At 50.8% G+C, this 12,107-nt stretch overlaps 1 protein-coding gene across 1 annotated transcript in view; it reads left to right on the forward strand.

Annotated features, from left to right (window-relative positions):
- The window catches only part of LOC144731083 (paxillin-like), a 43,400-nt gene that overhangs the window by 20,577 nt on the left and 10,716 nt on the right, over positions 1-12,107 (forward strand). The window contains 7 exon segments of the mRNA XM_078612094.1: positions 6,065-6,351; positions 7,005-7,093; positions 9,025-9,158; positions 9,745-9,755; positions 9,757-9,906; positions 9,908-10,002; positions 10,580-11,027. Of these exon segments, the coding sequence (XP_078468220.1) occupies positions 6,065-6,351; positions 7,005-7,093; positions 9,025-9,158; positions 9,745-9,755; positions 9,757-9,906; positions 9,908-10,002; positions 10,580-11,027 (1,214 nt within the window).

The raw sequence follows: 12,107 nt of genomic DNA on the forward strand, positions 1-12,107 counted from the left end.
CGTATTGCGTTGTTTTCTCCAGGCACTCTGATTTTCTCACACTTTTTCTTCACTCATTATTGAAATTGTCCAAACCATGCAAATGCAGCCCTCTCCTGAAGAAACTCCAGAAATCTTAGGATTCAATCAGGTTTACTGGATAGCACTTTATTTTAAAAATACATAACGAACACACTAAGGCAGCTCGCGATAATTTACAATACACGATATGAACATGTTTACGTGCAGTAATACCCCGATTTACGTCTCCTTTACGTCGTTAATACACAGATACGTCGTCGCTTTATTACTAACACCGCTACCCGATTAGCGTCGCCTCGACCCCACACGCTCACGTCGCTGGCAGCATCGCCGGCCGCCCTGCCGGCCGCCCTCGTTATCCGTCACCTTAAGCCTCCCCCACCACCACCGTCCTCGGTAAATCGCTTCTTTGGTTGACGTCGTTTCCCTATTCGTCGTCGCACCTTTCAGGAACGCATCCCTGACGCAGACCGGAGTATTGCTGTCCTATACACCTGACCGTACAAGCACAATAAACAATACTTGACCCGTCGCAAGCGGTGGGCGCACCGCGCTTTGAGTCCGGTGTACCGGAGTTTGATTGTTCTAACTGTTGGCTAGCATCGGTGGCGCGTGGCATCGTGGACCAGTCCTGCCTGGGCTCCTCACTTCACCAACCTGCACCGAGCTCACAAGCTCACAAGCGCCACGCCCAATGCCATGGAGAGTGAACGTCACACGGCGCACAGCGGTTTTCGATGCACACTGCATAAGCATAACGCGAAAATGAACACAAATTCGTTACACGTTGCACAATAAGCACACAACCCAGTGGGACACGTAATAACTCGACAAACAAGTGAATGTGGCCTTTGGACTTGGTCAATCAAGTCTGCCGAGATATTTTTCACTTGTGCAATCTCGTGAGATCAGAAGAAAAAATGTAACTCTCCCCACCCCCAGCCATTCTTTGCTCAGTCTAGCGGCAAGATTTGTGCGTTCTCAGAACTTGGGTAGACAGAGGCGGCGGTGGGTAGGTGGTGGGTGATTTAGAAATGTATCCGTGCCATGTAGGTGGTGATAACTGAAATAAATATGGAGGATATATCAGAATCAGTATTTATACTTCGGGAGGAATCTGATGAGCTATAAAGCTCTTTAACAGATGTAATAACGTTACAACAAACAGTACAAACACGAGAGTAGTGCAAAGTACAAGAAAAGTAAACTAGTCGCCCAAACACAAACAAATACAACTAAACCACCCCCATCCTACCAGGAAAAGCACACTGCGGTTTTAACTTATTTTTCAGAAACAACCAGGCCAGAAATGATGGCTCAATAAAGTGGCACCATCACTTGGACATTTATAGCAGCGAAATAATCTAAATGCATGTTTCTAAATGTGGAGGGAAATACTGGAGGACCCGGAGAAAGAATCGACGTGACCACGGGTAGAACGTGTACACTCCAAATATACAGCAGCAGGCTTCAGGGTCGGGACCGAACCCACGACCTCCTGCATACCAGGCGAGATAGATAACATCAACATACATACGTACGTACGCGAGGCAATTGGCGGCAGGCACTATTTGTCTTGTCTTAACCCCCCCTCTTAATTGTCCAATTGAAAGTTGAGTAAGGGCTCAGCACCTCGGCTGCAATATGCTTTCGGAAATGCCGAGGATTATGTGAACACAGTTGTGCGTGTATGTTTAGTAGAAAAAGAGGGGATCGGTTTGTCAATGGCAGGCTGGGTGATGTGAATCAGTTTTTAAATTCAGTTCACCAGACCGTGAACAGCTGAATGCGGGGGGGGGTAGTCTTGTTGAAGATGAAACACAAAAGATACGCTCAGCCATCGTGTCGTGCCTTCCTGCACGTGAATGGGACTGTGCTCGAAGCCATCAGTAGATTTTACTGTGCAGGACGCCACTGTGTCCAGTGTAAATATTGTTACTGCGCCAAACGTGCACCGCTCTGCCTGTCTTATTATGTAGGTCTTGCCACTGTGCACGGGAGAGCGATGACTTGGCCTACATTGCCTCGCCTGGTTCACGGTTTGACTCCAGTGGCCGCCCGATTTAATGCCGCGTGTTTAATGACCATAATACTACTCCTACTCTGACACGCTATCCGCTTCACAATGGACTTCAAAGATCCCGTGACACCATTCGCGAGAGCGGGCCGCTTCGTTGTCTGCGTCACGGCCCTCTAGAATCGGCAACATTGCCCGGCAAATGGCACAATTGGGATTATATACGTACTGGTGGCAGACTTGTGCCCCAGGTCGCTCTTGCACTTGAGACTCATTCCGGTCGCTTTCCGTTCCTCACCGGGTTCAACGAAATCAACTTGACGCTCGACATCTTCGGCACGAGGCGCGTTGTGCTACGTTTGCCGCGGCACGCGCCGACGCGGTCGCATCGGCCGTGGCCTTTGGGTTTTGCCATTGCCAACCTCGGTAAGCCGGTCGCGAAAAATGTCCTATCCACATGACCATCTGTGGGCCCGTTGCATAACTTGGCTTTTTTATCGGAAGGGAGAAGACGCGAAATTTGTTTTCGAAATTAGAACAAACAAACACTGTGGCCTGAACGCGCAGCTTGACCTTTGGTGACCCCCTGCAGTGTGTGATGTTTCTGCAGGCATACCACGCATGGTTATTGTAAATCTAGAGTCTACGCGTGCGTGCGTGCGTGTCACAGGCATATGCTGTGCATCGTATATGTGTGTTGCGTGTTATAGAATAATGACCTTCGTGTGTGTGTGTACACGTGTGTCCCCGACAACACTTTGTACACTGACATGCTCAAGTGAAAGGTGGAGCCCTGCAGTATCTTTCTCACGTCACTGCCGACGGAAGACGCTCCGCTAGACGGAGCTCTAGAGCACCTCTGCCGGGGGTATTTTTGGCCTACTCTTCCCTGCCGGACCGACTGTTTTGAAGGAAACGGGCCTGCCCAAACTTTGCTTCGCCGCACGGGAGCTGCCGATCGGCTGACGGTGGTGTAGCCGTTTATCCAGCTGGGTGGACGGAGGCGGTGGTGGCGGTGGAGGGTATTTAAGAAACGTGCGCCGTTGTTTCAACTTCTGTGTCTGTAGATGGAGCCGCCGACCTCTGGAATGCGAGCGCAGGGCGGTGCTGTGCGACCGTTGCACCACGTGGTGCAGTCGTGTAGCGTAAAATCAACAGTTGGATTTCGGACGCAGCCCCATTTCACAGTGGACGTGAACAGGACACAAAACCTTCACTTGCATTATTATAAGGTCGCAATCATTGCACACACAAAGTGCTTGCCACAATTGAACCGCAACACCTAGCTGAGCTCGTCAAGGAGCATAAACCATCATCGCGTGAACTCCGCTCATCCTCGCAGCAGGCCGCTTTTGGCTAACCGTCGAATAAAGACGTTGGTCACCGCATCGTGCGCTTTCAGATGCGCTTCTGCGGCCGTCTGGAACGCTCTTTCCTCCGATATCAGGAAGCCACTGGGAGTTATTCACTTAAATCATCATCGAGATTGACAAACTCATTTCTTGAGAACCTCCACTTTGTGTTTAGTTTGTTGTCCTTCCACACCTCCGATTAGCGTGGTCAGCTACGTCTCGCGCGAAAGTAGTTCAACACACAAATGTGCATGCTAGTCCATCTTCAAACAGGCCTCCCACATTCATCACTGTTCACACACTGATGAATTGCGTTCCAAAAGGAATTTCTATCCGACCAGCCGGTCCCAAACGCCGCCACCCTTCCTGCCAATGAACGTCCGCGTTTCCGTAATCCTCGCTATTTCCTTTTAAAAGGCCAGTCGGCCAAAACGTTGCGATTTAAACCTTCTCTCAAAACAATTTAATTTTACTTAATCAGATTATGTACACGTTCACTGAAGCAGAAACTTGATAGTATTTGTTTATGTCTATATTTGTGTGTGTGTGTGTATATAGAGTATATGCGGAGTGGTAGTGTAGTGGTTAGCGGTAACCCGAGTTCGTTTCCTGTTCACGGTCAACACCAGTGACGATTGTCTGAACCGGTCCTAGCCTTCCCCTAGATCAACTCGGCCTCAAATGAGTACCTGGCGGTCGGGCGTGGCACTGGCCACCCATCCCCTTGTGTGCCGTACTGGCCTTAATAGGTGCTCGTTAACAGCTCTTGTCCCAACAGTCTGTGGGGCTATGTGGGGGGGGGGGGATTTGTTTGTCTTTGTCCGCGTGATGCTTGCACGGCAAAGATTGAGGTGGGACCGACTGCCTCGCGTCAATCGCGCGCCCCGCATCACGGTGTCGGCCACACAGCACCGTCACTCGAGATGCTTCTCGAGGGATACTTCCGTGTACACCCGCGGAAGGCCAAAACTAACCCCCGCGATAACTAAATCGTTGCACAGAGAAACCGCGAATGATAAACACGCGATGTTCAAGGGTTTCCTGTAAGTTGTGTGTGTATATGTGTACATGGTGGGAAAGTCAATGTGGTTACAAATATGTGTATTTGTTGAGAGGGAACGACTCGGAGGTATGAGGAACTATAGGTGGTGATCCGGAACCAAATCTCCCCCCCTCCCCCACTCCCTCTCCAAGCTCTGCTGTTCCTCTAGATATGAAGGTGTTCATAGCCAATTCATGAGTGCTTACACTCGCATGGCTGTTCGCGACAATCGACGCTCCTCGGTGCTCAGCGCTATTCCAGCGGTGGGCAACCTGCAGCTCGCGGGCCGCATGCGTCCCGTGCAGCCCCTCGTGGTGGCCTGGTCTCGGTGTGTCTCTGGGGTGATGCGTGGGCGTCACGATGAGCGCACGAGCGCGGGGTCAAGCATGCAGCCCACGGAGGTGGAGGAGGGCCACTCACGTGGCCCACTGACGACAGTCTGGGGTTGTCCATCGCTGCCCTAGTCCCTGCACTTTTTTACTAAAATGTATTGTCCATTACAAGGCAATATAAGCATCTTCGTGAAAAAAAAAAAGTAGACAAAATTTAAACCAGATGCATCGGTGCACCGTAAACGGTGACGTTGCATTGAATTAAGAATTTTAGCGGCGCCACGGTGGCGAGGTGTTAACTACCTCGCATGGTATACGGCAGGTCGTGGGTTCGAACCCGAACTTGACGCCTGCTGTATATTTGGAGTTTGTGTGTCTCTCTCCCCATGGTCGCGTGGATTTTTTTTTTACAGATTCTCCGTTTTTTCTCCCCTCCACATTTAGATTAACATCACGTGTTTAGAGTATTTGGCTGCTATAAATTTGCACGTGATGATAAGCCACTTCGTTGAGCTATCATTTGTGATAACCAGGTCGCTTCTGAAAAAGCTGCATAGCTCAGTGGGCCTTACCTGGTAAAATAAGAAATAGTTTAGTGGAAAGACGCTGGCTTTGAAACACTCGCCTGGGTCAGAAGAAAAACCGATGATCGTGCATTGCCGAGCGTGTTGCTTTCGTCGTAAGGGTCAGATGAAAACGGCTGGCTTGGGCTTACAAATAGACACGCTCCATGAGAGTTACATGCACCACAATAACTGGAACGTGACCGGGAGTACGTCCACCGCGGAGTGTGGAGTGGTGAAATCGGCTCGTGTTCTAGGAGCTAGATGGATCATTACATCCCAGCACTGTCATTCTTTTGAGTTCTTACCCGATTAAACAAAATAAAACTTGACTTGGAGAGATGGCGATGCCTTCAGGAGGCCTTCATCCAGCAGAGGATCGATGATGGCTGATAATGATGATGATGATGAATCAATAGGACTAGTACAAATGTGAATGTGTAAAAATTATTATTAGCTTTTAAAATGAGGTGCTAAATAAGTTCAACGTACACACAAGATGCAGCAACTTGGCTGTGGAGGTTACCAGCAGCTTCTCAATGGCGGCAGTCGCCGTGTGGCCACCTGGTGAGGACCCCCCGAGCATCGACACAAAATCATCTTCTGCGAGGGAGACCTCAGGTCCTTTTCCTTTTATTCGTAAATGCACCGCTCTTGACGGTGTCTGTCGACGGTCGTGCGAGGTGGATTCAAATCTGCCCTCACCAAATCGCGTCCCTTCGTGTGCCCGCTCGCAGACGCCTTGCTTGCCGACCTGGAGTCGACCACGTCGCACCTGTCCAAGCGTCCGGCGTTCCTCCAGGAAGACCCGTACACCGTGCCCACGGCATATCCCGGGGACGGCGGCGCTCCGCACGCCGCCTTCGGCAACAGCTACGCGCAGCGCGCGAGGCCAGGGGACGACGTGCCCCCTCCCATCCCACCCCCGCCGTCCCTGCAGGCGCTCAACGGCGGCGGCGACTCGGACGACTTCCACCCTCGCCCGCCGCCACCGCCCGCCTACGTCCCCAGTTACAACAACCAGGTGCTTCATCCCGGTCGCTCCAGACGTTTGGCTGGGTCGCCGCTAGCGTGTCGGGTGTTTTGTGGTTGTGCTCTCCAGCTCTCTCCGATGAATCGGAATATGTATTTATACTGGAGGAATCCGATGAGCTATAAAGGCTTTTTTTTTTGTACAAATGTCCGGTAGGGGCATGGGGTAAGAACGTTACAACAACAAACATTGCAAAAACACGATAGGAGTGCAAAGTACAAGAAAGGTAAACAAATTACACAAACAAATACAACACGAAAGCATCCGCATCCTACAAGGTTTCCCTCCACGTTTAGAAACATGCGTTTGAAGTATTTGGCTGCTATAAATTTCCACGTGATTAAGCTGCTTCGTTGAGCTATCATTGGTGATAGCCAATGGGGCCTTACCTGGTAAAAACATTTTTTTTTTAAAAATAGATGTCGATATTTATAATTTAGGTTGCTATTCACTACGCCATATACAAGAAGAAGAATACAAAAAAAAGAAACCACAAGCATTACGTGACAACATTGAGCGTGGCTTGTGTGGTGTGGCACAGCGCTAGTCCAGCAGAGTTTGCGAGGCCACGGCTTGGCTCGAGTTTTGTTTTTATTGCACCACTTTGAGAAGCCGCGTCTTGTATGTCCTTCTGCGCCTTCAAGGTGGCGGATAGCAAGGGGCAGGCGAGGCCTGGCGCTCCCGGTGCCCCACGTGTGGTGGCTGCGTCCGGAGACCACGAACACATCTACAGGTGAGTCGCGCGTCCCGCTGGTTTGCTCACTCGTCTCATCCACTCGCGTACGTTCACGTACGCTGTGTCATGCGTTTAAGCACAACTGCAACATTTCTAAAGCACCTCATGTACATACTCTTTGGTTCTTTCGGTAAAGTCACGTAGTAGAAATAAAACGAAATAAATCACGAAGTTTCGATAGTAACACAAGCCATCGTCTTCAGGTGAAAATCGCGACAGGCGCGATGTCTGCTGCGAGCAGCACGATGTCTGCTTACCAAAAGAACCAAAGAGTTTGGATTCCTGCAGTCACGAAAGCTTCAAATCAAGATTGACACCTCGTGTAATTAGATGCAAACGTCTACCCTGCGGCGAGATGTTAACTACCTCGCCTGGTATGCAGGAGGTCGTGGGTTCGATCCCGACCCTGACACCTGCTGCTGCTGTATATTTGGATTTTGCGTCTCTCTCTCTCTCCCCCCTTGGGAGCGTGGATTTTTCTCCGGGTCCTCGGGGCTTTACCTCCACATTTAGAATAAACATAATTTGTTTAGAGTTTTTGGCTGCTACAACATTTCCACATGATGGTAAGCCACTTCGTTGAGCTATTATTTATGGCCTGGTTGCTTCTGAAAAACAAGTTAATACCTCAGTGGGCTTTGCCTGGTAGGATGGGGATGGTTTAGTTTTATTTGTTTGTGTTTGGGTCATTTGTTTACTGTTCCTGTGCTTTGCACTGCTATTGTGTTTTTGTATTGTTTGTTGCTGTAACGTTCCTACCCCATGTCCCTACTGGACATCTTTGAAAAGAGCTTTAAAGCTCATCGGATTCCTCTAGGATAAATAAATATGCTGATTCTGATCAACTCCTTTTAAAGCCACGTTAGTATTGATTCAGTGGCTTGAGTTTTGTGTTTTGTCCTTGCGTGCCACTGCCAACGCAGCAGCAGCATCACCAAAGAATGTCTTGACACACTGTGTAATTGTCATTTACGACAAGCTTGGGACAAAATATTGCTTTTCTTTGCGAAGTAACGCTTGACGTAAATCTTGGTGGACATTACTGCACGTCTGTGAAAAAATTACTTCACAGCTCATTGGAATTCCTCCTGCAGCCCAAATAAAGATCGTGATTCTGATAGTGCTTGTGCGATCAGAGCATCCGTGCATGCAATGCATAGTCCACGTCTCTACCGTCTTTCTACATTGCCGTGCGCAAAGCCCTTTGCACGGTTCAATCTGCTACCAAAACTCCCTTCGTGGACTGTTTTTGCCAGGTTCTTGATCATACATGCACACTCTTGAAAATTCGTTTCTTAGCTCAATGGAACTTACCCAAAATAAACTGACCGACTAAACACACATCGTGCGTGGGTTCCAGCAAAAACAATTGCCCGCAAATTAACCAATTGGGATTATGCATTGGGAGTATCTCCCCCGATTCGCAGACCACACGGCTTGGGCACTCGTCGGCTGGGGTTCCGTGGCTGTCTCCCCGTTACGTCTGTGACTTCCCGCACCTCCGCGGATGCCAATTGTACAGCGTTGCGAGATGGAACTTGGTAGGAATGCCGCGATGTTAAAGAACGGTGTAGCCAGCATTATGTAAAACACTGCTGGACGCAACCCCCACTATTTCACTTGGCACGTCACAAGTCGTTGTTCCACTCGTTGGCCAGCGTTTCACTAGTTAACTCTGTATTTCACCAGCTGATTTTTGCCTTTCACCACACGTGGTCCTGTATGTGACTAGTTAAAGCTGTAATTCACTCATTGTTTTTTAGTTTCACTAGTTGCCGCTGTTTCTGTAGCTGGCCCTGTATTTTACGAGTTGTGTGTAACTCGTCTGGCCCTGTGTGTTTTCTCCAGCTGCCCTCCCCCCCATGAGCCCCGTGACGAGTGTATGCGCTGTGTGGTTTTTTTTCGTGACTGGACGTATTTTTTCCCAGTTTGCCGAACAAGCCCAAGTCGGCTGAGCCGTCGCCCTCCTACACGTCGTCCTTCGGCCTGGGCAGCAACCTGTCGGAGCTCGACCGCATCCTGCAGGAGCTCAACTGCGATCAGTACTCCTTGCCCGGCAACGGTAAACCACCGCGAATGCCGCGCTCCGCAACCGGGCATGAAGTTGTCGTTGCGCACATCTAAATATGTAAATTACGCCGGTTCCTATTTTGCACGTGGGGGGGAATATAAGAGCTTCAAGATGTACCTGTGGCAGTGTAAACCGCACGTTAATATTCAAGTTTGCGTTATCGACAATAATAATAATAATAACGTATAAAATAATTCTGTTTCGCCTCGGCGGAGCATGCCCATATTGGAGACAGACGGTCGTTGTTGCCAAGTTGCAAAAATATTCCGCCTCGAGTGTCCCATTAGTGAGTGGGCCGAGATGCTCGCAGTGATGAATAATAAATATCGATTTTGAGCCGTTTCCAAATGGTAGGACTTGGCTAGCCATGGTCCATATGAAAGCAAGGCCTGCAGGCCACAGCAGCAGGCGTCGGGGTCGGGGTCGAACCCACGACCTTCTGTACACCAGGCGAGGGCCAGCCATGCTAATCGGAGGTGCGGTGGGGAAGGACAACAAACTAAACACAAAAAGCAGTTGTAAAGAGCTTTCAATCTAAAATGCGTGCACGTGTGTGTGTGTGTGTGCGCGCCCACAGATGTTGTTGCCCCCCACCGGTCCAGTGGCGGGTGGCCACGACGCCGACTTCCCCAGGAAGGAGGGAGGGGCGGCAATGCTGGTGCTGCCGGGCGGCCCGGGGGGGGCACCGCTGGCCGGTGGAGCGGCCGGGGACAAGGGCCTCGGCCCGGCGGGGGCCGCTGGGGGGGGGCCGCGGTGTGCAGCCCCAAGCGCGGCCCAGCGTGGAGAGCCTCCTCGGCGAGTTGAAGGGCTCCGGGCCGCCCGCCGATCCCTCCAGGTGTGGCGGCGCGCTACACCGCGGTGTTATTGGTCAATGTGTTGACTTTTGTGTGATTTTACCACCTCCCTGGATCTGGCTATTTCTCGCTTTCTGTACGTGGGGGGCGCTTTGGGATTTATGGACAAAATGCACCTGATAAGTGTAATTGATTATTATTACAATAATGGAAAAAGAAGAAGAGGATTCACCCTTTTCTGTCAATAACACAGGAGGTGTTAAGATGTGCAATACCAAATAGACACACCTATTGCAGTGCATCAAGTCTGCAGTAGGTGCCTATTTGGTGTTTGCACGTATTTTTATACTGGCAAAAAAAGGTTCCATTAGATATGATTAAAATGTATAATACAGTTCTTTTATCAATCCATTGTTGACTGAAGATCTCCACACTGCTCGTCCGTCGTCGTGGGTGTTGTATGACCTTATTTCTTCAGCACACTGGTCGATGAGAGTTGGCGAGTGAAAGCGTAGCATAGCAGTACAGCACAACACAGGATATTGCTCTGCCGCCCCCTGCTGTCTTCCACTTGGTCGAATTAACAATCGCGCTTAATGCTGTTCGGTTGTTCGTCAGGACGGCTGTCACCGCGCATCCGGTGTCGCAACCGTCGATGAAGCTTTCCGCCGCGGCCGGCCACGGCACAGCCTCCCACGCCGCTCCGAGCCTGCAGCAGCAGCATCAACAGCAGCAGCTGGCACAACAACAGCAGCAGCAGCATCAACAGCTGGCACAACAGCAGCAGCAGCAGCCGGCTATGAACATGGCCACGGGTCAAGGCGGCGCGATCCCAAACAGGCTCCCACCGGGTGGCGGTGGCGGTGGTGGCGGTGGCGCTCCGCTGCTGCAGCAGCAGCAGCAGCCCGGCGGCCAGTGGGAGGGCCCCGCAGCCGGTGCGGGCCAACCGCAGATGCTGGGGGCGCCGCTGCCTCAGCCGCAGCAGGCTCGCATCTCGGCGTCGTCGGCCACGCGGGAGCTGGACGAGCTCATGGCGTGTCTCTCGGACTTCAAGCTGCAGAGCAACGTGAGTGGGGGCGCCCCCCCCAGCCCCTCCCTCCCCTCCACCCCCTCGCCCCCCCCCCCCACCAGTGTGAGTCGTGCGCCGCAGGCAACCGTTTCAGTCTGAAAATCTGCAACGTCGGAACGGGCATCGGAGAGGCGGGGCCCATCTCTCCGTTGCCAGCGGTGGTAACGCCATGCTTTGATATCGGTGTCGCCGCCGCACGGCCCGGACATCCCTTGTCCATAACAGTCGCGTATCCCCATTGGGGTTCGTCAGGGTGTAAGAGAGGGGGCCTTTTTCCGGGACGAGGCAGCAGTGGAAGTTACCTCACTTCGCTGGTGGCCACCCGTCTCTCGCTGTCTCTCCTACGGGCTGCCGGGCCGCATCGGGTCCGTGACTTCATTTCACACTGCGCGCAACGTGATGCCTACCACTTGAAAGCAGCCCGTAAACAATGTTTACACGTCGCTGCAAGACATCTTAGCCGCACTAATTGTCTACTTGGAGGGGGGAACATTTTCAACCCGGCTACTCTGCGATTTCTTATTTCAATGGGCTTAGTTATGTCTGAGTTCCGATAGTATACACTCGATGGTCCAAGACACTTTTCTAAATGTATGTTGAACTTCTTTCGCGCCGTACATAGTCAACACGCGCTAATCGGAGGTGTTTGTTCAGGTCGTTGGTTGCACTTTTAGTTGGCCATTATTTGATTCCGTGCGAGCTTTGTGAGTAACTGAGCTTCTTCCCTAACAAGCGTCTTCATATCACTTTTGTCTCCCGATTCCTGATCACTGCTACCATCTGTGGAGATTGAATCTGAACGGTTCCTGGGCCTCCCATTGCTTGACTCAGCTTTAACCGAGTAAGAATTATAATAATAACCTCCAATTTATTCTGCGCCTTTTCACATTGAAGTATCTAAAAAGTCCTGGACATGAAAATAAAACTACACTCAGGAATATCGATCACATCTAAGCGACATGGAAAGCTGACGATAACAATATCAATGACTACTCTCGAAATTCCTATAAAATGAAGAACTGTGATGAAAGCGACAAATAATAATAGTTGTAGAGTAATCCAGTCAGACAACAGAAT

Source organism: Lampetra planeri, chromosome 37 (genome assembly GCF_965212315.1).
Source record: "Lampetra planeri chromosome 37, kcLamPlan1.2.h2, whole genome shotgun sequence".
Lineage (NCBI taxonomy): Eukaryota > Metazoa > Chordata > Hyperoartia > Petromyzontiformes > Petromyzontidae > Lampetra > Lampetra planeri.